The sequence below is a fragment of the Chinchilla lanigera genome, unplaced genomic scaffold (assembly GCF_000276665.1).
Source record: "Chinchilla lanigera isolate Chin_1 unplaced genomic scaffold, ChiLan1.0 scaffold00016, whole genome shotgun sequence".
Classification (NCBI taxonomy): Eukaryota; Metazoa; Chordata; class Mammalia; order Rodentia; family Chinchillidae; genus Chinchilla; species Chinchilla lanigera.
In genome coordinates, this window is record NW_004955417.1 from 15,778,805 (window position 1) to 15,806,511 (window position 27,707).

General features: G+C 42.0%; 1 protein-coding gene across 3 annotated transcripts in view; it reads right to left on the reverse strand.

Annotated features, from left to right (window-relative positions):
- Positions 1-695: 695 nt before the first annotated feature.
- Positions 696-27,707, reverse strand: part of Snx31 (sorting nexin 31) — a 56,169-nt gene continuing 29,157 nt past the window's right edge. For 2 of the 3 annotated variants that reach the window (XM_005381870.2, XM_013512837.1), the window contains exons 9-14: positions 20,728-20,820; positions 17,306-17,509; positions 11,786-11,899; positions 8,085-8,162; positions 3,899-3,955; positions 696-988 (exon numbers count right to left, since the gene is read on the reverse strand). In XM_005381870.2, coding sequence (XP_005381927.1) covers positions 893-988; positions 3,899-3,955; positions 8,085-8,162; positions 11,786-11,899; positions 17,306-17,509; positions 20,728-20,820 — 642 coding nt within the window. In that variant the 3' untranslated portion in view covers positions 696-892. The remainder of the gene's footprint in view (positions 989-3,898; positions 3,956-8,084; positions 8,163-11,785; positions 11,900-17,305; positions 17,510-20,727; positions 20,821-27,707) is intronic. The other variant, XM_013512838.1, reaches the window with a different exon arrangement.

The following is a 27,707-nucleotide window of genomic DNA, read 5'->3' on the forward strand; positions in this document are numbered from 1 at the left end:
ATGCAAGTCAGGAAAGAACATTAAGATATTGTAGTTTTTTCTAAGTACATTAGATTCCTCTGTCCCTCTTCTGTATTGTCATAAGTATTCACAATATGTGGTAATTATACACAATTCTATAATAATTATATTAATTACCATAAAATAATAGAACTGGATAAAGAAAAACATAGTGATAAAATATACACATTTTTAAAGTGAAGAGGCCAAGTGCGTAATCTTACTGCTTTCCAAAATAAAAACATTCAACACAGCAAGGTGACCACTGAATGGGATTCAGTATTCTAAGGGTGCAACACAGTCGGACCAGCGAAGGAACACAGGACCGGCGGCGTCCAGCCCGAGGTCACCCATGTTGGTACCTCCGGAACTGGGTGAGGAAATAAGCCAGCATCGCACCCCCTCCTTGTGAAAGCTCTGCGATAGGTCACAGAGGTCTGGGTTTCTTCTCCAGCAATTTCGCTTCCTAGACAGAGCCCAATTTCCCTCAGCTGACAAATCGCCTCTTTAGAACCTGATTCCAAAGGCATCGACCCCATTTTGGAAGAAGACTTTCATTTATGTACTACCAGAACACACAAAAGACTTCACGAAGCCAGGTGAGCATCTATTTTGGTGGGGGAAGAGAGTGAATTTAATATTAGTTGATTTGAATCTGCCACTTGTGATTTATGAGCCATTAAAAACAAATTCTATAATGTTAGTCCTTATATCTTTTTAATCTGGAAATTTACATAGAGAGCCACAGGAATCTTGATGAGTACAGTCTATCTTAATGTCAGAAGGCGTAGGAGGCGGAAGTCAGGAACCTGGTGGTGGGAAGCCCAGCTCCAGCCCCCACGCTGTCACCGTCCTGAGATGGATTAGGGGACGTTACAGGTGAGCCTTCTCTTCAAAGATCTTCTTCCTTTATGGTTCCAAAAACACAGTCACCTTCAGCTCTGTTAATCTTGCTTTTTCTTGATAGAAAACTAGAATACTCTTTTTGCTGGGAAGGAAACAGAAAGGTCAGAAATGTAAGTGAGAGGAAATGATTTCCATAAGAACAATCACGGAAACTTCAAGGAGGTTCAACTCATATTAAAAGGACAGCAGAAAGGGAGCACCTGTTTCAGCAATGGCTACTTTGAATACTTTTACTTGAAATGGTTATTTTGAAAGCTTCATTTTGGGGATAGGTATCCATATTTAAAAAGAATGTGGGCACCTCGCCAGGCAGACAGGCTGAATATTTCTTCTGTGAAAGATTTTTCTTGATAGAAAATCCCTATGGCAAGAGGGTTAACAAAGAAATTTTTATTTATTTGTCAACGATAAAGACAGCTGGGATTCAGATACTGGCCCCTCTGTGTGGCAAGGAGCAAGTTACGTAACTCTTCTGTTTCAATCCTTAGGCCCAAAACCAACGCTGGAAACAATAACTGGGTTGTTAGGAGGATTACATGAGACGAGTAGCCACCTGGCCATGTCACAGGTTCTGCATCTACACATGGGACCAACCACTGATGGAAAATATATTTTTAAATTGCATCTGTCCTGAACAGGTAGACTCTTCCTTGTTATTCCTGAAACAATTCAGGGTGACACCTACCGACACAGCGCATGTGCTCCAGGAGATGTTAATACACAGAGATAATTTAAAGTACATGGAGGGTGTGCGCGGGTTATATGCAAATACTCCCACCTTGTTTGATTTAAGGGACTTGAGCACCCACAGGAGCAGCATCCTTGGGGCGAGCGGGGCGAGGGGGATGACTGCACGCGGGGATTCTGACCATGCCAGTTTGGCTGTGCTGCTGCCCTGAGCCCAGTGCGAGTTTTGCTAGATGCTCTGGAACCCAGCATGGGTGGTGCGGACCTCCTCTCTCAGACCAGCCTGCCCAGACATCGGAAGGCTGCTGTCTGAAAAGCCACTGAAATCAGCGACAGTGACGTCACGGTTGTGCTGTGTGCGTGTCTGTTTGGGGGGATAGTGGCTCTCACCCTGACTCTGCACCCTGCTCATTTGGAGGCCTCAGTGAGCACAGATTGCTGGGTTCCTGCAGTAGGTTGGGGGACCTTAGATTTGAAGGTTTACTAAGTCCTCAAGTGTTGCTGACCTACCTGGTCCAGGGCCACATACATCATCTGTCCATCAACAGACAAATGGGTAAAGAAAATGCATTTATGTGCAGTGGAGTACTACTCTGCAGTAAAGATGGATAACCTTGACTCATTTGTAGGAAAATGGATGTATTTTGAGACCATAAGGTTAAGTGAAATAATTCAGACACATAATGCTTAAAAATCATATTGTTTCTCTTCTATGAGAAACCCAAAATATAAATAAAGGACAAAATAAAAGGTAGCAGGAAACAGTGAGATAGATCTTTTGCAAATGGGAAGAAGACCAAGAGATGGAGAGAGACAGGAAGGGAGGTATAGGGGATGGGGAAAAAGGAATTAAAACGTGCTGTGCGCGTGCACCAACCCCTCAGCGTGAGCATAATCACGCTAATTTTAATTAGCAAATTTTAAAATTTTAAAATTTGCTAATTTTAATTAGCAAAATGTGCTAATTAAAAAATGTGCTAATTAAAAAAATTAAAAAGTGCTCCAGCAGCCCCTGATGCACAGTAAGGTTTTAGTCTGCCTGGAAACACACAGCCAGTACCCGTGGACTGTCCGCCTCTACTCTCTGACCTAGCCAGTCCGAAACGTCAGTGTTACAAAACAGAGCTTTGCACTGATGCTGTCCTGTTTCCTGATCTCGCTCACTCAAGCAAAGGACCCTACGTAGTTACATATTTATAAACACAGACTTCCACAGGAGGGCACGCTGTCTACACGCCAGGCCCTGTGTGAGGCATGAGGTCCACAATAAACCATTCAAATGCTACTTAGGGGTCATCTTTACTTAATTCAGCTACACTAGAATTTGGACATAGGAAGAAAGAGTCAGGTAGCAAAGAGCACAGTCCAGGCTCAGATTGCCTACTTCCTTCCAACACTGATTACTGTTCAGCCTTGGGCAAGTGCCTTAACCTCTCTGTGCCCTGCTTCCCTCAGTGGATTTAGAGGACCATGGAGAGGGCAAGTGTGTTAATTCACATACAAGTGCTTAGAACACTCCCAGCACCAATGAGGGCTCCAGCCTGTTACCTGGGGTTTTCCACATTTATTATCTGCACAGCAGAACTCAGTGCTCAAAAGAACATTTTATAAACTTCGACATTACTTTATAGCAAGTATATTGCACTGTCAAACACTCATGAAACTACAACATTAGATATCCTAAAATGTTCAAACTAGAAAGAAGAGTTTAAAAAATGCACCAATGCAGAAGAAAATCACCAAAAAATTTTGTGTTCCTCTTGGAAACTTTTGACATAAAAATGCCCAGGTGTGGCGGTATACACCTGTCCTTCCAGACTCTGGGAGGCTGAGGCAGGAGGATTACAAGTTCAAGTCCAGCCTGGACAACTTAGCAAAACCATGTCTCAAAATTTTAAAAAGTAATAATAGATAAAAGCAAAAGGTATGGGGATGTAGCTCAGTGTAAGTGCCCTGAGTTCAATCTGACACAGAGAGAGAGAGAGAGAGAGAGAGAGAGAGAGAGAGAGAGAGAAGGAGAAGGAGGAGGAGGAGGAAGAAGAGGAGGAAGAGGAGGAGGACAGGACCAAGGGAAAGGGAAAGAGAAAGGGAGAGGAGGAGAGGGGAGGAAAGGGAAGTGAAAGGAAGTGAACTTCCAGGCCCTCAGCCTTGCTGGATATAACAATACTTCTGTGCCATCTCCAAAATTGGCCCAACCGCAGAATTCCAGCTTATTCTTGGAAACCGAAAGGCTTTGGTTAAAGGGGCAAAGGGGGCAGATTTATCCGAACTGTAATACATCAATTACATAACTTTACTCACAGACCTTGCTTTGTCGAACGTGGTCTTTTTTACTTTTGCTTCTTTCTGGAACTTCAATCTGCTAAATAGATTAGTAAAATGTCAGTCAGCACCACCCCGCGAAGCCAGCGCACAGGCCGTCCTGTAACCAGCACACTTCCACCTCCGCGGTGATCGTGGTCAGGGTCAGGGCTCCCCGACTCCTCCCACTCCCTGTCTGCGCCCTGGTCTGTGTGTTACGGACTGGCATCCCTAAAAGTGAAGCAAAGCTTTGTGCTTTACACTGGGGGCTGCCTATGCATTTCGTGGTTGAACACAGCCTTTCAAAGGCCTTCACACGCAAATGCACAGTAGTGCTAAACGTCCAGATAATCCGAGCTCCAGTCTGTTTGCTGAATCAAAGCCAAGTGGGGCTTGGCTTCATCGAAAGGCACCATTAATCAAATGAAGAATCCAACCTGACTACACCTCCCGCAAGCAAGGTAAGAGTAACGTTCCCATCGCCGGTGGGGAAAGGATGTACATTCCTGGGTAAGTGAGAGGAGTTTTTAAAGAGCACTGTTGAACTAGCGTTTAATGCAGGGTCGAGCAGGATTAAAGCAAATCCACAGGGGACGCTGGGCCCCCAGGGGCTACAATGGGGGGGGTTCTGCCACCTCCAGGCCTGCAGGGGTGAGAGGGACAGGTGAGAGGAACCAGAGCAACCGTGGCTGAGGGTTGTGTGACGGAGCCACAGCCTTCAGTACAGGAGGTGAAACCAGAGTCCCAGGAGGGCCAGAGCTGGAGAAACGGTACCCGAGCTCGTTCCTCCCAGCCTTCTGCTGGGATTCCCACGGGGTGACCCCAAGGAAAGCAAGGTCACAGCACACAGGGCTTGGTCCACGGGGCACCGAGCAGGGTGGGGAGAGGTGTCTGGTACACCTAGTAAGCACGACCTAGCAAGGGTTGGGGACACAGCACTTTGACACTTCCTCAGGGAAAAGGCCCATTAAACAACTCTGCGTTCTGTGCGTAGTTCCAACAAGGCCCCGGACACAACACACGAGGGTCATAAATGTCTCTGTCTTAACTGCCTTTCTCCTCCTTGATTGTGCTGGATCTTGGGTTTGTAGCCACCACATGGCAAATACAGGCTTCATAAATGACACGATGTAGGGCGAATTGATCAGGCTGCCGAATAGGGCTTGCTACTCATAAAAGTAGACAGTGGGGCATTTCATAATAAATGGAACAAATGACACGACACTACAAGTGAGCATTATCCTTTGATTAGGGTTTAACTTAATTTTGCTGCAAAATAAATTGCATTAAGGGAATATACAGCACTCAGGAATCTCGCTAGTTTAGTATTTTAAATAAAAGCGGTCGGTCATATATATATATTCGAATCCTGTATTTCAATAATGTAAAAAGCCAGCTAAGTCTTGGTAAGTGTGATGTTAATTCTCTGATGCCATGTTTCACTATTATTTTTTATTGTTTTACAATATTGCATTTTGGTTTATGGTCAGGTGCAATGAAATACAGAACTCGGGGGAAAAGTCTTACAATTTTTCTTTCTCTTATTTTCCCTATGTAATAATAAATAAAGTCCAACCCACTATAAATGCGAAGTGATCTCATGCAATCAGTGTGCTTGACCTACCGTAGGAAGTCTTTAAGTGCTGTATGCAGCAAGGAGAATAAAGTTGGAAAAAGTGAAACCTGGTTTCCTAGCATGGTTCTCCTGCACTTTCTTTTTTCTTAAGAGTGGTTTCTATTACTGTGGTCACTTACTCCTGCACCATCACTTCCCCCTGGCTCTGAAACTCCATCCGCTGTGTACTTGGGCCATTCTGTAACTGCTGTCATCTGTGTATGCCCAAGACATGTGCTTTGTCTTATTTTCTGTCCTATGTAACTAAAGCTAACCCTGACTAATGAGTTTTATTTTCAAGCAAAACATTTTTAAATAATTTTGCTCTAATTAAAGGCAGCAAATATTAACAAAATATTTCAGCTTTTCTATGGGAACATAGCTTTAAGAAAAATGTTACATTCCCCTTCTCATCTTGTGTGTGGTTAATTTTGCCTTTAAGTATTTAACAAGAAATTTTGTGTTGTGGGCTTACAGCATTCTTTACTGCATTTGTGTTACTCAAATTCTAGTGACTTCATAAACAATTCAAATCTTACCTTTGAAAGCACCGTCTAAAGCTAACTAGGCCAATTAATTTCCAGTTAACACTAAATTTCTTCTTCCCTTTGTTCCACGTTAACAGGAAAACCCAGTACTATTTAATCTGCTGCTGGGGACCATCTACTTTATTTATAGGGCCATTTAGTTATAGTTTTGCTCAGTTTCTCTCCCTAACTCAGATTGTTTAAGATTATCAAAATGTTGGATGCAGAATCTGCTTCTCAGAGATGTCTGGGTCCTGGTCCAAATAGACCTTCTACAAATAGCTTCTTGGTCAATACATTATAGGCCTTGAGGCCTGCCGGGTGTGGTGGCACAAGCCTGTAATCCCAGCACTTGCAAGGCTGAGGCAGAAGGACTGCCACAAGTTCAAGGCCAGCCTGGGCTACATAGTGAGTTCAAGGCCAGCCTGAACTACACAACCAGACCCTGTCTCAAAAAACAACAACAAAAAATGGCTTTAGTCCCCTGTCCTTTGTAGGCTGAGGTTAAATGGCTCATCTGTCTCTGTGCTGTGTTTTGCCTTCCGGGATTCTGTCCTCCTTAGGTTTTTGTAGACAAAGTTCCAGATTGACATGCAGACAGACTACCTCCTCAACGTGCTTTGAAAACCCAATTTTCAAGAGGAAGAGTCTTAACTTTTCTTTCCAAGAACCCAAGTAAGCAAAGAAACAGTTTGTGGAAATAAAGCTTGATGACTATTTGGATGAAGCATTACAAAAGTGTTGACTAATACGCTGATTGTCTATTAGTCACAGTGGTAAATGGTAGACGTCAATTCATGCGCAATCTAGGGACTGTAGCATGATTCTTTTCCTTAAGAACCTTAAATAGATTATTACCTTCTCCATTTTATTGAGCTAACTCTTTAGCTATTCACTGTCCAAGTATTTCCTGCATCAAGTGGCTTACGCTTTACCCATCCACATTTGAGGGCACTTCTTCATTTAATGAGGCCACTTCAGTTAATTACTTTTCTCTTTCTTCTTTTATATATATATAGTAATCAAAGCCTAAGAGGGTTCACTCTGCCTAAGAGATTGGATTTCGTGACTCCTTTAAAAAAGAGCCTGCTTCATTTACTACAGTCCAGAACATTTTGAATTGTTCAGTCACAGGAGGCAGTGCATTTATTTTCCCTGGAAAGATATTTCAGTTCTAGAAGAAAAAGAATAAGTACACACAATTATTTTCTTAGAAAAAACCCTGTAAAGTCAAGAAAAGATTAAGATGAAGCTGAAGATATTATCTCTCCTCTTATAAAGGACTAAATTTAAATAAAAACATTAGGGAAGTTTCTGATAATTTTCGGTTGCATTTTTAAAGGTTAGTGTAATCTTAAATAATTAAGTTTAAAAATGTCAACCAGGCATTAGTATTTGTAATCATTTTTTTAAAATGGAGCTGTACTGTCTTACCTGGGACATGCTTATGTCATGATGAGGTCAAGGTAATTAGAAAAGTTGGAAATCTCAGTGATTTTGGGCTTTACAGCCTGCCCACCAACTCTTTCAGTGAGCCTCCAGTAACTGGGCCTCCAACGAATAAATAGTGTAGAAAAATAAAGTTTACACTGAGAAAGAAAGACTAGAGTGTTTCTTCCACTCTCTGGCTTCTTCCATTAGCCAAAGGCTTTCTATTTGTACACCGGAAGTATCAGAAGGCTGTGGATTCTTTCTAGAGAAAACCAGAGCTTATTTAAGATCCTCTCTACTGTGTTAAAGATCCTGACTTTGTCATGAAGATTTTACACTAAATCTAAAAGCTTCCATTTAGGAAGAGGCTAAAATAAAACAGTATCTACTAGAAAGTGACAGAGTTCTCAGTAATCCAAAAGATGACTTTTGCCTGGAAAAATGGCTTGAATTCTAAAGGTCGACTTTCTCCGGGCCTGAGGAGCTCATTTTGTGTGGCGTGGATTCCTCTCTGAGGACAGAACTGCCCGCCCAGGATTCTGAGGGGGAGTTTGGTCTTCAAGTGTTGCTCACGGCGGGGACTCAAAGGGGCAATGCACACAGATAGGAGCGCTTACCATTTCTGGACTCTCGGCAGCTAGCTTTGCCGTCTTCTCTGAGATCATCTTTTTCAAGCAGCTACTCAGCAAAAATGCCTAAGAAATCCAGAAATAAAGAATACTCTGCACTCAAGAGGTTTTCTTCTCTTTCTTCCCGCATGCCACAGAGCAGACTCTGAACTCTGCTTGAAACACAATAGCATGCTGATAAGAGTTTAGATTTCTTCTTTAACTTCCAGAAATTTGCATAAAATTCACAGCACATAAACATAAATTTTCTCAACTACATGGATATATTTACAATAAAATTTAAAGGCAGATTAAAAAAATGGCCAGAATCTCATTCCAAATCTTTTTCTCTTTAAAACTCCCCACTTGGGGCTGGGGATTTAGCTCAGCGGCAAAGCGCCTGCCTGGCAAGCGCAAGGTCGTGAGTTCGGTTCCCGGTACCGGAGAAAAAACAAACAAACCAAAAAAACTCCCCACTTGTATGCTGTGTTTATTAGTTTATAAACAGATCATGTTTTATGAGCAATAAGAAATATGAAGTACTTATTATAATCAAATAAACTGATGATGAATCCTGTAATTATATACATAATTATTGAAGGAGTTATTACTATCAGTATTATAAATAGTAACCTGTCTGAAAGAATATATTAACATATTATTGCTTTTACTGAAATTTTAGAAATTAGTTGTTTTCTTCATTTGTTACTTTTTCCATACATTTAATCGCTGACTAGCAGCGTGGAGAGTTGCCTCCGGTACAGTTGGTGGCTTCATCATCCTTGCTAGTGCCAAGACACTCACATTAGCATATCTTGCTACACAGAGATGGGGGCTGCCTTGCTTCAGGGTCTGCACCCTGATGTACCAATTTGAAGGTGCCCTATGATTTTCCCATTTGCTCTTCTCCCACTAATCCTTTATCTTTCTGGTCCTGTGCTTATTTCTTGCCTTGCTATTTTCTCTTTTGATCCTCCTGAGGTTTGAGCCAACTAAAGCTCCAGGCCTGAGGCGCTAGGACTTTAGTATAGGACGGTGTTCATGGATGGTCTCTACTGAGTAGACGGTGGAGGAGGAGTGGGCGAGAGCGAGAAACCCAGGCCAGGTCAGTGGACAAAGTGAAAATCTCTCAGAAGGCACTTAGCAGAATTAGAGGGTGAATGGTTGACACTGAAGTAACATCTTGCCCTCTTTCAGGGGCGTAGAGCATGACAGGAATGAAATTTACTTAGAAAGAAAGGAGGGGAGAGAGGAAAAGCAGTTACCAAATAAGAAAAGAGTTCTCAGTAATCCAAAAGATGACTTTTCCCTGGAAAAATGGCTTGAATTCTAAAGGTTGACTTTCTCTATACATGATATATGACCTAGAGTTTGACTTCCTAGCATTGGTAGGAATATATATCTGCACATATGTGTAACCTACACAAAACCAGAGTATGAAGTAGTTTAACCAATGAACACAAGGTGATGCAGCTAGGAAAAGATACTTAATAGTGTGCACCTCAAAATGCAGAATGATTCCCTTTCCTTCTACTGTGTATACAAACAAACACAAAAATACACCACTGCTATAAGCCAGGTCAGGTTTACTGAATATAAACTGAGCTTTTGTTTAAAAAAGCATAGGAGGGACCAGGGACATAGCTCAGTGGCACAGTGCCTGGCAAGTGCAAGGTCCTGAGTTCAATTCCTGGTACTTACAGCAAAAAAAAAGAAGAAAGAAAGAAAGAAAAAAGAGCATAGGAAAAGATTTTGGCCCAAACTTTCACTTGTATTTGGAAGGCATACAAGTCATATTTCTGCATTTTGCAAAAGTAGCCCATTGGTGTACATCAGTGAAACATTCCAAAGGAAATAAGATCTTACTAGGAATTCTTGAAAACAATGTTTACTGTGCCTGTCTCTATCATGGTTTAAACTCATTCTATACTGTTTAGATTAAAAAATATAAAAGTTTTTAAATATGTTTTCATTCTACCTTTAAAATATATAAAAAATCATAATACAACTTAGTTGCATTCTGAGGAAGGAGTAAATGAACAATTAAAGTTAACCTAGGCTGGGCCCGGTGGCACATAACTGTAATCCCAGCACTCTGGAGGTTGAGGCAGGAGGATCACCATGAGTGGGAGGCCAGCCTGGGCTACACAGTGGGTTCAAGGCCAGCCTGAACTACATAATAAAACCTTGTCTCAAGTCCCCCAACTCCGCAAAAAGTGAACCTAAAAAACTATTTCTTTAACTGAGGATTATAGTTTAATACTTCCTGTTTTTCAGAAGACTTTGATGATGTAACCTCACCTGTTTTAGAATTAGAGTTAAAAGAGGGCTTTGGTTACCTTAAAGTAGGATGGTCCACAGAATTTAGTAGGACTTACATTGAATATAATGAAATTTTGGCTCCATTTTAGAACACCTGTGGTTCTGATTCCAATTTGAAGTAGTTCAAATTCAGTAAAAGATTTTAAAATTGGATTTGATACTTTAAAAATTAATTGTTTTAGGACTTCTATTCCTATTTTAGTTATAAGCCCCTAATAAATATGGATAGTTAGCTATACAAGATCCATTGCTTTCTCCTTCCTAAAAGACCTTGATTTTGTTTGGGATAAGAAGTGCTCAACCCAGGCAATGATTCTTGCTAACTCTAAGTCAATCATGTATTTTGCTCCTCTTTGCTAGATTCCCTTGCAGCTAGGGTGATTGGATGGTCCAGTTCTGACCAATGAGACAAATGAAATTTTACTTGGAGGTTTCTGAGGTAAAGCATTTCCTTTCCAAATGTGAGAGAGAGCTTTTTACCCACCAGGAAAAAGCCAAGGGAATGATAAAGGTTTCAATCATCCTCTTTTAGGATTATTTGAAAAATATCCCTGTACTGTCTAAACCAGAGATCAGTAACAAATCTAGCACACTGTTTTTGTAAATAAAAGCTTATTAGAAAAAAAGGCCTATTTGTTTATGCATTATCTATGACTTCTTTTAACCAAACACAGCAGTTGCAACAGAGACCAAATGGACCTCAAATCCTAAAATATTAATCATGTGGACCTTTAAGGAAAAATTCTTCTGACCCCCCATTATAAACCAGTTAGTTCAATCTCCATTACTTGGTAACTATTATCATTTGGATCTTAAATGTCCCAAAAAGCTCACATGTTGAAGGCGTGGTCACTGGGACATGGTGAACACTTCAGGAGGCAGGGCCTAGTTGGAGGGAGTTAGGTCACTCACTGGGGTGTGCCCTTGAAGAGTATATTGGAACTTTATCCCCTTCCTCACTTTTTGTTGCTCTCTAGCCTCTACGAGGTCCACAACCTTGCTCTGCCATGCACTACCTGCCATGACATACAGCCTCCCATAGGCCCAGGGGATGGACCAACAAACCAGGGACTGAAACCTCTGAAACCATGAACCTTCTTTTTAGCTAGTTATCAAAGATATTTTGTCACAGTGACAAAAACTAACATAGTAACTAAAGTCATTTCTAACTGATGTGAAAGTCTTGGTGACTGGTGAAATAAAGAAAGCAAAGCAAAAAGGAAAAAAATTATATATATATATATATATATATATATATATATATATATATATATATATTCCACTAGTCCCTTGATCGACCTGGGTTAAGGTGATGCATTTTTTCCACCCCAGCCAACAAGATGGCATTTCAGCACAAAAAGTTTTCATGCTCTGCCCAGAAAACTCACCTGTTTGGTGTAAATGACAAACCACTGCCAGCAACTATCTTTGCTGTATTGAAATCTGAGTTCTAAGTTCTGGTTGAGAGTTCGCTGGGGCCCATCCGTATCCAGCAGAGTGCCCTGCAGAGGAAAATATATTACATTAATCAGAAATTAAAGTGCCTCTTCATGTGCTGGGCAAAATACCAAAATGAGCAAGACCATCCCTGTACCCGAGAAGCTACAAGTCTATTAAGGGGCCATGGAAATAAATCACCACAGTGTGTATGTAATATAATGTTACTGGGGAAGCAAACAGGTCTATGGAAGGAAAAAGAATGGACATCTAGGTTAGGAGGGTGAAAAAAGTCTTCCTGCGGGTTAGGGCATTGAAGCAGAAGTAGGAGTATCTGAGTTTGTTGTGGTGGCTTTGTTTTTAAAAGCAAAGGTGAGAGATGATTTCTGGTAGTAAAACTAACAGGTGCAAATGCACTGAGGCCTGAGAAGCCTGGAGACACGTGTTAGTGACACTGTGAGGGATGGTGGGAATCTTCGGCAGCAGGGGAGACAAGGCTCAGGGAGGCAGGATAGGGCCAGATCCTGAAAGTTTAGCAGACTTTTGTGCTGAGATTTGTGCTGTATAGTACCTATCTTCTTTCCCCTTGCAAAAACCATTCCTCTTCCACTGTAGGCTATGTAGGACTCTGGTAGGAATGACTGGTCAGAGGATGGCATATGGTCCCCAATGAAGCCAACCAGAGAGATACTTTCTGGGCCCCTCATTTAATTCCAGAGTGGAGAGACCCAGGAAGCAGGTCCAGATGGAGTTCTTATCTCCTAGACACCCTGAGTTCCTTTGGTTCCTAACTTTCTGAGGCCTCTGCTTCAGCTTTTCCTTTGAATCTGTATGTTATTCCATATCCTTCCAATGGTCCCTTTCTTTTGTTAGACATGTTGGTTTCTGTTGCTTACCACCAAAGAGCCCAACTCTTATAGGCTTTATAAGCTAGGTTAAGGATGTCAGACTTTATTCTCAGGGCAATGGACTTGCACTAGGAGATGTAAAAAGTGAGATAATAATACCAGACTTATATTTTAGAGCTATTGGTCTGATAGCATTCGTGTAGAAAATGAATTGAGCAACAGCTATTTTCAGACAATGAATAGCCCGTAATGCCAGAAGAAAGGAAAACAAATGAGCTCAGCCCAGGATTACCCCAATTTACTCCCTGAGGGAGTTTCCAGGATGTAGCAAAGGAGAGGGGAAACCAAACAGAGCCCAGAGCTTTTGTTGAGGAGAAAGAGATAAAAGTAGAAGTTGTTGAGGTCAAAATTCTCAGAGCAGAATACCCCAATCTCCAGAGAGCTCCTCTCAAATTTTTAGCTGAATAATGATCTGGGCACGTGTGAAGTGAAACTCCTTGAAGCCAGCAAAAGAACCACTGAGAAGCAGTGTGCTGACCAATTTCAGAAGCTTCCTAACAAGGCTGGGAAGAGATTGTGTTTCCATTGGACAGAACAGAAAAGCCACACTGGGCCAGAGAGGTTGGGTAGAGTCAGAAGAAAGGTAGCTGATAAGAAAATGGCTAAATTAGCTCCAGGATACTGATTGCTCTGGACCTAACTTAAGAGAGCTTGACAGCAAACTTCAAACAAGCAAATAAGTAAATGCAATCCCAAGTAACTTAACTGCATAACAGAAGAGTCTACTCATCTTTAAAGGAACATAATAAAACTCAGCATTTAACAATATGAAATTCACAATGTTCAGTGCAGAGAAAGAAATATGCTCTGTAAGCAAGAGAACAATCAATCAACAGGAACAGACTTGGAAGTGGTGGAGATGAAGGCATTAGGAGGCAAAAATATTAACAGTTAGAGTCATGCATCATTTAATGATGGAAATGTTCTGAGAAATTCACTGTTAAGCAATTCTGTCCCTCTGGGGACACCAAAGAGGACACTTATGCAAACCTCGATGCTATGTCACTTCACATAGCATTTTTTCCGTGGGGGGTAGGTTGCTGGGGATGCAAACCAAGGCCTTGTACATGCTGAGCACATGCTCCACTGCTGAGCTACACCCCCAGCCCCCAAGTCAACTCCACACGGCCTCTTGATACAAGCAAGAGACATAGTATAAACATGAGGGTATCAGGCTATGTTTGTGTAACACAGTGAGCTGTTTCAAAGTAACGTTTGTTTCAGAATTTAGAAGTGCACTCTAATGACAGAAATTACAGTAAAATAAATACACAAGCCAGTAACATAGTCTTTAATTATAACTCTCAAGTATCTAACTGTATATGCTCTTTTTATGTGACTGGCAGTGAAACAGCATTATTTATACTAACATCACCACAAACACATATTGCATAGTGCTATGATGCTATAATGGCTATATCACCAGGCAATAGGAGTTTTCCAGCTCTGCTATATTCTTATGAGACCTGAACTGATTGGAGGCATCACTGATTGGAGGTATACACAGCGTCATTATACAATGTGTGTGAGGACATGGGCAGTGAGTGTGTGGACACTTGAGAATTTAGAAAACCAGCCACAGTAGCACACACCTGCAATCCCAGCACTCAGGAAGCAGAGGCAGGAGAATTGCTGTGAGTTCAAGGCCAGCCTTGGCTACAAAGTGAGCTCAAGACCCGCTTCAACTATGTAGGGAGACCCTGTCTCAATAAATCAAAAAGTAAATAAATAAATAAATAAGAATTTAAAGGAAAAAATAAGCCAAAGGAGGGAAATGGGAGATATAAAAAGGACTCAAGTAGACCTTTTAGTAATGAAAAATACAACATTAGATGCAAGAATGCACTGGATAGGATATACAGTATGTTAAAATAATACAGATGGAAAGATTACCCAAGATGAAGTGTATAGAGAAAAAAATGGAAATACAGAAAACCATAATGAGATGCCACTTCACACCCACTAGGTTGTCTGTAACTTTAAAAATCAGACAAGAACAAGTATTGACAAGAACATGGAGAAATTCAAACCCTCAGCATCTGTTGGGGGACCCAAGTAGTACAGCCAATCTGGAAAACAGGCGGATAGTTCCTTCAAAAGGTAGACACAGAATTACTATTTGACCCAGTAATTTTATTTCTAGATATAGACCCAGGATAAATGAAAATATATGACTGTCCAAAGCATTTACACAAATGTTCCTTGCAGCATAATTCATTAGAGCCAGTGGTACAAATAACCCAAACGTCCATCAAAGGATGAATGGATAAATATAATGGTACCTCCAGATAATGGGCTATTATTTGACCATTAAAAGCAATAAAGTGCTGATACATATACAATAAAGATGAACTCAGATACATTACAGTACAGGAAAAGCTAGTCACAAAGAACAGAGACTAGGAATCCAGTACTATGAAATGTCCAGAATAGGCGAATATAATGTACAGAGACAGATAGGGATTGGTTGTTTCTTAGTGGTTAGAGATAGGGTGATGACATCCTCTTTTTGGAATGATGAAAATGCTTTAAAATTGACTGTGATGATGGCTGCATAACTGTGTGACTGTATTAAATCCCATTCAATTGTACACTTCATGTGATCAAATTGTATAGTATGTTAAATTATACCTCAATAAAACTGTTACAAAGAAAGAAAAATGTTCTGTGGTAATGGTGAAGGAATAGACAGATAGATCAGCAGAGCCGAATAGAGAACCAGCACAAACACGCCCAACTAATTTTTTGGGGGGTGCTAGGGACTGAACCCATGGCCTTGCACATGCTAAGTACATGCTCTGCCACTGAGCCATATCCCTCGCGTCTCGACAAAGGTACAAAAGCATTCAATTAAGGAGAGAAATCCTTTTCGATAGACAGTGCTAGAGCAACCGGTCTTCCAGGGACAAACACTGGATACTTGTCTCAGTTTCCTATCCTATACAAAAATTAACTCAAAGTGAATCATAAACTTAGATATAAAGCACATAACCACAAAACTTAGAAAAAGAAACAGCAGAAAAAAGTTTTCACAGTCCAGGGTTTGGCAAAAATTTCTTGGACTAAACAGCGAAAGCATAACCCATAAAAGAAAAAAATGATGAGCCAGATTTCACCAAAGTTAAAACCTTTGACTCTGCGAAACACTCTTTTCAGAGGATGGAAAACTACAGAAAGAAACTATTTGCAAAACAAATGTCCAACAGAGGATGAGCACCTAGAATACAGTAGGAGCTCTCAAAACTCAACAGTAAAACAAAACAAAACGAAGAGGTATTTCATGGAAGCCGATAGAGAGATGACCAATAAGCACATGAAAAGACCTTCAAGATCATTAGCCGTAGGAAAATACAAACAAAAATCACAATGAGATACCATCACACACCCACCAGAATGAATGAAATAAAAAATAGTGACAACACCAAATGCTAGAGGAGGGTGCAAAGGAAATGGACAACTCATGTATTAGCGGTAGGGACATAAAATGACAGAGCCACTCTCAAAAACTGTTTGGCAGTTTCTTAAATAGCTAAACATGCAATTACCATATGACCTGGCAACTGCACTCCCGGGCATTTATCCCAGAGAATTTAAGATTTATGCTCAGACAAAAGCCAGCACATGAATATTTATAGCAGCTATCATCATAATAGCTAAAAACTGCAAATAACTAGATGTCCTTCAATGGGTGAATAGTTAAATAAACTTTAGTACACCCATAACACAGACTACTGCCTAGCAATAAAAAGAAACAAATTATTGATCTGTGCAACCTGGATGCATTTCCAAAGAACTGCTATGAAAAAAGAAAGCCAATCCCCATAGCAATTGATATGTACAGCCTACTCCATTCCGTAAGAGAAGACTTTCTTTTTAAGTGCTTGCGGAATGTTACCAAGATAGATCAAGTTTTTGACCGCAACACAAGTTTCCATGAGCTTAAAATACATTGAAACCATACAGTATATTTTCGTTGACTCCAAAGAGGAAAAAGAGACTGGGGCAAGGAGAAGGGCTAGGAGGCTGTTTAACCCACGCATGCAGGGAGTGCTGAGGCCAAGCTGTGAGGGTGGAGAGGAGGGAAAGTTTTGAGGATAACAAGGATCGGCTAGGTCTCCATCAGCCTTTACATGTGTAGGGCAAGAGAGAAAGAAAAGTTAGAGATGATTTCCGTATTTCTCCATTGGCAATCAGAAGGTAGTGGTAGACGTCCCATGTGACAAGATAGAGAACACATTACCAGTGTCTTGGTAGCATGGAGCACATAATAAGTGCTCAATCAACTGGTGCAGTTATTACCACCTGCTGTTATTTCTCTAGCTGCCCTTCAAGCAGTAGAGAAGCCCATTGTTGGAGGAAGGAAGACTGGTCTCTGTTGTCCTGATGAGGGACCTGTGCCAACTACAGATAGCATTTACCATCAGGTGATATTTACCGCGGCTTAGTTGTCTGTCCACTCAGGTACTAATTTAAATGTCAAACCTGTCTCCCTAGTGCCAACTCTGTCCTCCAAGAGCAGCAGGATGTTAAGTCATGGGCAAAACAAGGGACCAAGATACTCACAAGAAAAGTGACCTGCCAGCACTTCACCCTGCTCATCTGGAAGGTGACATCCTGGGTCTGGTGGTCAGGCAGGGTGATGCAGCAGTTGATCTCATCATTGCCGACGGAGAGCACGGCCCCGCAGCCCGGCTCTGGGTAGTCACAGCGGCACGGATCCAGCCGCACAGACCCATAGTGCTGCACCTCCTGGCACAGTCGCAGAAACTGCCCCAAGAAGGAAGCAAAAGACCACTTGATGCCGATGAAAACCTCAAGTGAGATGCCACTGCTCCAGCAGGATATGCGGGAGTCACTCACAGGGACAGCCCCTTTCCTGCTGGGCCACACCAATGAGGACGATGCCCGAGGAACTGACATAAGCCCTGGGAAGGTCTCAGGGTGCCTGCCAGGGCAGGGACCACCCTGCTTCGTCCATCATCGATCCTGTCCCTGCTTCTCTTTGGTGCCTGGCACATGGGGCGAAGGAAAATATCCCGAAGGAGTGAAAAAAAAAAAAAAAAAAAGTAGGGTTGAATAAAACAACTGAGCAGAAATGGCTTTATCTCGGCAGTATAAACAAAAAGGGAATCGTCAGAATACCATCCTTTAAAAAACTCAGCTGAGCTCTATGTAGGAGGAAAAGTAGTTCACTTTTTCACATTCTTTTATATGATGGTGGTGGTATTAGCTGTCAGGGAAAAGGTTTTGGAAACACAATGAAATGAGGGCGGGTAGGCTGCTTCCTAAGGACAGTTCCAGACAGCTCCCAGATGCCAAAGGGAACAATTTTAATGTCACTTTGAAACGTAGCCCTTCCCTCTGCTTCTGAAGCCATCTGAGAACAGAGAACATTTGCGGTTCGCACACACTGTGGTCCCTGCATGTTGTCCTGCTGACATCTGACCGAGACTTTTTATTTTTAAACTCTTCCCATTCGTATTGCATTTGGATAAGCTGACGGTGGTTTGGTGACTCCGTCTTCTCACTGCAGCCTCTGCTATGTTTGGCTTCATGGTGTGTAAGATGTGTGTGGAAGCATCAGAGTTGTCACTTTAGCACGTGGTGAAATCAGAAAGGCCACATAGCCCCGTGACAGCCTAGCTCTTTCCTGGCCCTTTCAGGAAGCCGGGTAACTTGGGTCTCCCATTCAAGGACTACGTCAAGTGCTTGCTGATAAAGTGAAATATAAATGTACCAACACAATGGTGAGGGACAGCAGACTTTGGATCTCCTGCCACCAGCTGGACAAGCGCACACAGCTACTGTCCTTGTGGGCCGTGTGCACTGGCTTACTATGCTAGTCCCCGCTCCAGCTTGGGAGATGCTTAAGCTACCTGGCCTCCAGCTGGGTCAGTGAGAAACACCAAGCACTTCTGGGTGGGAGTACTTGGTACGGGGCAGGGGATGAGTCCTCTTGTCGCCAAAGATAGAGCGAGCAGTTTCATGCCCTCGCTATGATAATGTTAACTTTATTGTGTAGTATAAATCTATACTTGTTTATGATTTGGTGCTTTTTTAAAAGTTGCAAAACTCTCTTGGCTGCGGTGAGTTAAAAGAACTGACTGTGCTAAATTAAAAGCAAAGTTATATTTTTCAAGAAAATTTGCGATGAATAAATAACTTACTCGAAATGCTCATTGGCATTTGTCATTCGTAAGGGGACCTGGCAATATTACTAGGCGAAAACCAGAGACAGAAATTTCAAGTATTATTGACTTGAAATTTAGTTCTTTTAAGAAGATTGCACTTGAAAAAGACAGGTTAACACATATAGCTGTAGAAGGTATGTTTATATATTTTCATTTAGAGCGGGGGTTGGCAAACTGTCCTATCAAAAGCCATATATATAGTTTTGGCTTTGGGGGGGCAAAGGTTTCTATTGCAGTTACTCACCTCCATCACTCCAGGGCAAAGCAGTCTTACATAACTTAAAAAGGAGAGTGCCAATAAAACTTTATTTACAAAAACAAAGGCCCATAGTTAGCTATCTCTGATATAGGTCAAATAAATGACTCTTCTTGGAGTTAATTTCACTCATTGTCAACTACTTCAGGTTGTACTGTATAAGTACATAAAGTAAAGCAGTAGTTGTTTATATATTTGCTCCATTAACGGAAGAACTGCACAAATAAATAATTTGGGGGATCACCACACATAGATGATTTTGAAAGAAAACAAGTTAACTTCAATAATGATTCAATTTTAAAAATCTAACTCGTATATTTAAAGTAGTTTTTAGAAGACCATAGCACATGTCATATGGTAAATTGAGGGAACATACTTACCATAGGAGATGAATTTTGTTTGTGAAAAAAATACACACATTTTGGTAAAGCCAAGCAGCATAATAAAACCAGTGTTCAAAGCCCATCAAAACAGGGGGCTGGGGATTTAGCTCAGGGGGCTGGGGATTTAGCTCAGCGGCAAAAGCGCCTGCCTGGCAAGCGCAAGGTCGTGAGTTCGGTTCCCGGTACCAGAAAAAAAACAAAAAAAACAAAAAAACAAAAAAACAAAAAAACAAAGCCCATCAAAACAGAAGCTGTATTTTGTCAAAATTTACAAATACAGAGAAATTAAACTTGAAACTGTTTGTGACAAAGCTGAGGTGGAATCCCAAGGTTTTGGGGGTTACTAAATTGTGGCAGTATATGCCTTTCCCTTTTGTGTTCTTTTACCTTTTCTTTTCCTGTCCAGTAAAAATCTCAGTGTCTGAGCCTTTGAATGACTCTGTAATCAACCTAACTATGAATAAGTCCTCTAAATTTTTGTCACATTTGGTTCAAAATCATTGCTGCAGTTGGAAATATGGCAAATGAAAAAGACAGCACAAGAGACAGAGACCATTGCTTCTGTTAAATCTGTCTTCTCTGCCAGGCTCATGTATGCCGCTTGTGGGCGGGAGGTAGATGGGTTGGTACCACCTGTATAAAAGCTTTAAAATGAATCTTTAGGAATAACTCCTTAGGAAAACAGAGTGCATACTTAAACATGGAGGTGTTGGCTGCAGGGTTTGGGGGGACCTGTACCAGCTGTGGGGGACACAGAGAGTGTATACATTAGACACAGTCCTGGGCCTCACAGCACTTGCTGCCACCGTGATTTATCACAGTAAGATCTAGAGACAATCTGACTTCCAGTAATAGGAAACTAGCGAGCTAAATGATAACACAACCATATAACGCAATACTCTGGAGTCATTAAAAATAATGTGGAGGATCTATATTAATTAACTTGGCAAAACACTCCCAATATACTGTATTTTTTCGAATCTTTTTAAAAAGCCTTTACTAATTCTCTAGTCAGAAAAGTCAGTGAAGGTATTCTCATTTTCAAAAAGAGCCTTGCTGTTAGGGTTTAACGGGTTTATAAAGAAGAGCAACAGCCCACTTCTAATGTTTCCTGAACTCCCTTCCAAGGATGTCTCGGCACAATATCTGACTCACCTTGGTTCGATTGTTTTCTTTCTGAAGAGCCTCTAATTCCTGCCTCTGTGCCTGTGTGGGCTTGATCCACTCTTTTTCTATGTCTTGCACTGCCTTAAAGCAACAGAAATTGTATAGTTAGCAACCTGAGCAGAAATGAATTATCTGACAAAAACATACTCATGTATGAAGGGCTACAAGAAAAGACCAGAGTGAATCTGTATAGGAGTTACCATGTTAAAAGGGTTACTTTTTAAATTAGTGGGCAGGAAAAAATTGTCTGACATTTTGGGTGCAACTGGTAGCACACAGCAAAGAAAATAAAATTAGCCCTTTCGTCACATCACCATCAAAAAAACTTCCAGAGAAATTAAAGATTTAATTATAAAAACACCATAAATGAACTAGACAAAAAAGATGATGGTATTTACCTGATTTTGAGGTGGGGACTATCTTCTTAAGACACAAAGATAAAATGTATGAGGAAGGAATGATCATATATAATTACATGAAAATATAAATTTCTGCATAGAAAAACCACCAAGAACAAAACTGAGGCAGATGGTAAAACAAGGAAAATGACTGCATCATGTATGGCAATGAGTTAATATTTATAGAAAGCAATAAAAATATAAAATTGCTAACAGGAAAATGGACAAAAGATATGCACTGGCATTTGCCCAAAGGGAGTTCCAAATGACAAATATATATTCAACCTCACTAGTAACGAAAGGATTTTTTCCTCTTAATTTGGCAAAGACTAAAACAACCAACTAGAATTGATAAGGGTTTGGGGACACAGAACATTCTTATAGGAGGGATGGATTTAATTGGTACAGCTTTCTAGAAATAATTTGGCAATACAAGTCTAAAACCACATACAAGAATTACAGATGTGAGGAAAATATAGTGACAGAGCTATTACTGTATTTTTGTAATAACAAATTTTCAGCTTATTAATAGGGGAAAACTAGATACTGCCTTCCCCCTGTATTCCTAGGATAAAACAACCATGGATGGAAAATATTCAGGACTTACATCTACTAAACATGGACAAACTTTACCCCCTCATATACAATAGAGTATAACAATTAATTTACACAGCAATTTCATCGTATCTGGTATTATAAATAATCTAGAGATTGAGAATGTGGTAGATCATATGCAAACACTACACCATTATATATAAAGGACTTGAACATCTTTGGATTTTGGTTTCACAGGGCATCCTGGTCCAAACCCCTGTGGATACTAAAGGATGACTGGACAGTGCTTACCGTAGCTCAGGCAGTGTTCTAATTCCTTAAAACAAAAGTCAGTGCTACAGCCACCCTGAGAGGTAGGTGCTGTTATGAAGTGTCCAAAGTAGGTAACCGAATTTGCATATAACCAAAGAATAGGTAATCCATCATTAAAAAATGCACAGAATATTTAACAAATGGGGAAAAATCTGCTAGGTATTGATACAGAAAAAGAATATCAAGTTATAAAATAACAGTATAATAGAAGACCTCAACTTTCTTTCTTTCTTTCTTTCTTTCTTTCTTTCTTTCTTTCTTTCTTTCTTTCTTTCTTATCGCTTCTCGGCCTTTTGGGTAAGATCAAGTGTAGTTTCTTTCCTTCTTTCTTACTGTCTTTCTTTCTTTCTTTCTGTCTGTCTGTCTGTCTGTCTTTCTTTCTGTCTTTTTGAGATAGGGTCTCACTATGCAGTTCAGGCTCACTTTGTAGCCCAGGCTGTTCTCAAACTTGCAACGATCCTCCTGCCTCAGCCTCTCAAGTGCTGGGATTACAGGCATGTACTACCATGCCTGGCCACCTCAACTTTTGTAAAATGACAAAAATTGTTTTTTTTTCCAGTACCTGGACTCAAACTCACAACCTTGCACTTGCCAGGCAGGCACTGTGCCACTGAGCTAAATGCCCCCCCGCCCCGCTCAAAAATAAATAAATAAATGAAACAAAAGGAAAAAGATAAAAATAAAATAAAATGATAAAAATTATAAAACAAAACAAGCCTTATTTGCAGTTATGAATCAAAGAAATGGATGTGCATATAAATAAAAATATAGATGATAGATAAATAGATCGATATACATAGATAGATAGAGATAAAACTCCCAAAAAGTTAATAGTCTAAGTATAAAGCTAATTATCTGGTTAAAAGTCCAGGGGGACATACCCTTTTGCTTTGAGTCTTCCATATTTGTAAATTTTTTATAAGATGAAAACAAATTTAACATTTAAAACTTAAAATAGAACATATTGTTGGGCCCCGTCTGCTCAGCCTCGGCTAAGTGCATTCAGTTAAAGTTTCCAAACTCCAGATTCCGGATGGGCTTCTTGGTTGTTTCCTAAACCGTCACAGATTTCAACAGAGCAACAGTGGGCTCAACGGCAGGAACCACTTGAAGGACAATGGTCCCTGCAGAAGCTGTCAGGATCCTTCCGAAGTGGAGGAAAGCTGAAGTAACCAAGCCTGCGGGCTGCAGCCGGCTTTCCCTGCTCTGCTGCCACCGTGGTTTCTGCGCACATCGCCTCTTCCAGCAGCCAGGAACGGAAGCATCCTCTTCCTTTCCCTGGAAGCAAGACGACCTGGGGAGGCCCCGGGGGCCTCTGGCGTGAGCTGGCAGGTCATCAGCTGAGCACAGGGAGCCAGTGCTCCTGTGACTTCTCAGGAGCGGGAAGCGCACGCCCTTGCTCCTCAGGGAGACTGTCAACGCTCGGGGGAAGAACTTGTGCCCTTCACTTCGGCACCCCACGTGTGGCATGGGCTCACCAGCTCTGCTTCTGTACACCTCGGTCTGAACAGAAGTCTGTGCTACATCCCCCAGTGACCCTGGCAGGGTGCGCCCTATCTCCAAGAGAAGGATGAAGACTAAAATGTTTTTGACACTGCTGTTCAGGTTGGGGGAAGTGGGTGTGGGACTTAGAAAAATAGTATGTTAGGAATCTGCTTTAGATAGGTTTTCCCACTGACTTTTCCCCAACTATTCTGTGCGGTAGGAATAATTACGATCATTTTACAGATGGATCAATTGAGGCCAGCGGAGGTTTATGATGCTCAAGGTGACCCAGCAAGTAAGTGGCAGGGGTTAGATTAAAACTGGGTCTGGTCTCTACACCAAGCCCTCCTAGTCCTGCCCGAGCCGCTGCGCTTTTCCCACGTGGGCAGCTACCCACCTTCCAGCTTTCTCTTGTCACCATCTCTTCTTTGAAATGAACCCAAAAACCACACTAGGGTGGAATCTGCATGAGTAGAAGACTAAACACCTTTATCCTGCCCAAACTGGGCTTGGCGCTAGAGCCTATAAGGACCATTAACACAGCACAAAGGTGTCAAAGAGGAGGCTTGACTAAAACAGGAATGGAGTTAATCCTGCTCCACCAACTTGAGTGGATGAAGGAATGATCAGCAAATTAGGAAACTGCTATTCTGGCTGTGTCTGTAAATGACTGACACGTAGGCCAGCAAACCGAGGGGTGAAGACACATTCTGAATATGGGAGGCACCAACCAGTAGGACTGTAGCATGGATGGAATTCAAAGGGGAAGAAGGAAGTGCAGCCATTTCTGAAGAGCTCCGGTCTTCACCATTGCCTCTGGACATGGGTCTCCAGGTTCTGCAGCCTTCCCGTGCAGACACAATGGCTCAACCTTGGGCTGGGTCTGCATCCATGATCCCTCCTGACCTACAGATTTCATCTTCTTGGGCTGAGCAGCTACTGGACCCTCCAGCTCTCCAGTACACAGACGGCCATTGTGGACTCTCCGCCTCTGATCCTGTGACCCTACCTACTAAACCCCCTTGTAGAATTATACATGTATCTGCTCTTGATTCTGTTCCTCTGGAGAACTCTAATACGAAGATGAACAGCAATTGTGGCAGTAAGTATTGACCCAAGACTTACCATTCTGCACCAGAGGACTTGAGATCCTCAAACACTGAAACATAAATGCCCTATTGCAGAAACAACACAGCCATGGATTTCATGAGCCTTGGTCACACAAGCACGAGTGCCCTCTGCAGAAGGCATAGTTATGAGACCCAGGACCATGGGCCCCCTACAAGAAAGGCACCACCATTTGGCTCTGGCTGGATGAAGCATGGCACGGGATGGCAGGGAACATGGCCCAGAACAAGGGCACCAGCCGGGGTGTCATTCGCCAGCACTTCCCTCACTGAGGCACAGGGCCTGTCACACAATGAGGCTGCCTGGAGGAGGAGGGCCCTTTTTCTAATTTGCCCAAAGTTCCTTTATAGATTAGAGGTGGCCCTGCTGAAACGTTGAGCCAGAAGTGATCAAACCTTTGACATTTTCGAGAAAATGCAGAAATCTATCTGCAATCTGTTACCTATCTGCTTATCTGCAATTCTTCATTTTGTTAATGTCACTCAAGTTTAAAAAGGCGGAGGGAAAGGGAAATAAACTGGCTCCTCAGGCATTGTTGGGCACATCTGTATTAGCAAAATCAAAGGGGTAACTCTTAAAAGTTAATTATGAGAATTCTGTTATTTGTCAGAACCCATAAGGTCTTCTTGCACTCATTCCTTTAAAAGATGACTACTGCTCACTCATGAATGTGCTAGGCACCTAGGACTCAGGAATGAGACACAGGCTGCCTAGGGAGAAATGTACATGAACCTACTTACTGACCACACTAGGTGAGAGGCACCATAATAGGGGATATGAGCAAAGTACTACAGGAGCAGAGGAAAGGGGTATTTTCTTTTGGTGGGAGCGAAAGAATGGTTCCCAAATGGGGCAGTGGATTGTGGTCCTGACTCTCCTGCTGATCTTGGGCCAACCTTTAACTTCCAGTACCTCTATATGGATTCAGGGGACAACGATGATGATGATGATGATGATGATGAAGGTTTTTATGACATCAACTACAGTTTTTGGAAGACTTTGCCATACAGTGAGATGAGGTTTGAAAAACAGTCTATTAAAGCTGGGAGAAAACTTTAGAGACTAGCAGTTCAACCTTGTTGCTCACAGGGCAATGTGGTGTCTCAGAGGAGGAACTGGCTGACCCAAGACCTTGTGGAGAGAGAGCGGCGGCAGGCAGAGTAAGTGACAGAATTCACTTTCAAAATTTGTAGTACAGTGTGCTTTCCTCAAAGCCATCTTTTTTTCCAGCGATGACACAGGAAATATTATCATCCATTTCACTCTGGCTTATAAGTCCTAATGACACATAAAAACCATGTTATGATGCCGGCAGTCCTAATCTTCATCACAGTGAGAACTGGAAGCCATGCCACAAAGACTGTGTTTCCCACAGGAACAATGCTAGATTTAGGTGATGTGTTTTTCCACCAAGGATGTGATCTCAAATCAACCAGACACAACTGACAGTGTAGTATAATTGCAAGCGCACAACAGCAGTGAGACACAATAGCTATTCAAGGTGGTAAATTCTGCTCCAACTCACATGACATGCATATAAGTACTCAACATTACTGTATATAGGTAAAGTATAATAGCAAATGAACTCAAGCTACAGACTAGTCATAAAAATGTGATAGTGAATATTAAATGTTTAATACGTGATATTTTGATTGTCTCCTTAGAATTCAAAAGAGCTTTGTGGAGGTGATTTATTCGTGGTGTTGGTTTCCTAAGTCACCTAAGCAAATATGCACTCGGGTTCTTTCTTCCCTCTGCTTGGAAGCATCAAAGTCCACTCACTGACCTTTCAGCCACAGCCTCAGCCTGAGCCTCGGTATTATTAATGTTTTCTGTTGCCTTGAAGAGCTCATTAAAAATAATGACTCACTGCATCTATTCCCTCTGCAAGTCTACCTTCCAACTACATAAAAGCTACCTGGAAGGAGGTATTGTTAAATTCTCTGCACATCTGGCCACCCAAGCCAGAACTTCTCCATACTCTGTCAGCAAACTTCAAGTTTCTCTTTCCTTGGAATGTAGATGGTACCAAATACCTTACAGAATTATCATTAAGCTTCAGTGAAGCAATGCCAGGCTCCCTATGGGGCTCCAGTGCCCATCATGTCCCAGGACCAGTTCTAAATTCTGGGATCCAGGGCCAGGCGTGGTAGCGCTCACCTGTAATCCCAGCATTCAGGAGGCTGAGGCAGGAGGATCGTTGTGAGTTCGAGACCAGCCTGAGCTACAAAGTGAGCTCAAAGCCAGCCTGAACTGCATAGCGAGACCATGTCTCAAAAAGAAAAAGAAAAAAATTCTGGAATCCAGCAGTGGGGTATAAATACATTCTTTCCCAGAGATATCATCCTAGCTGGGAGAGACAAGAAAGCGCACAGGCGCAATCAGATGGTGGGCATGCTCGGTAGTGGCAGAGAGTTAGGGGCTGAATTAGCCTACATCAGCGGAACAAGGACTTGGGGAACGGGGTTTAATTGAGCCTTGGCAGGGCCCATCCAGGGCAAGAATTGGACCCACAGTGCTGCTGGCCGCTGAGAACAGTGTGCAAGAGCTTCCCTCCCTGCCGCAATCACACACCAGTGAAGCTGACAGAGAACTGAGGAGGGGTCTGTGGGGTGATTGGGGGAAGAAATGCTGACCATTCACTGCCTGCCCCCCTCGAGACGGAGAAAGGGAAAGGACTCTAATTCCACTTCTCCTCAGATCAGTGGGTAGGCAGGAGCAACTGTATGATTTGCAGGGTTTACTTAGTGCAAATTGAAAATGTGGGGTCACTTGTGGAAAAAAAAAAACCTATAAGAGTTTCAAGATAATCTGACAGCAGAGAATTGAACAAGCTCAAGGCCTAAAGCAACTACAGAGGCCACATGCCCAGGAAGCCAGCCTGGAGCAGGTGGTCACCTATCGCCTCAAAGAAAAACAGGTTATGCTGGAGTGAGATTTCGGGACCGTGTGTAACCCATGTTAGCTGTGATATCCTTTCTAGGGCTGTCACAGCAGCCTACATCAGTGACGGCGAACCTGTTAGAGCTTTCAGTGTTAGCAAACAGCCTGCTGTGGCACGTGTGCTGTAGGTTCACACCACTGCCCCGG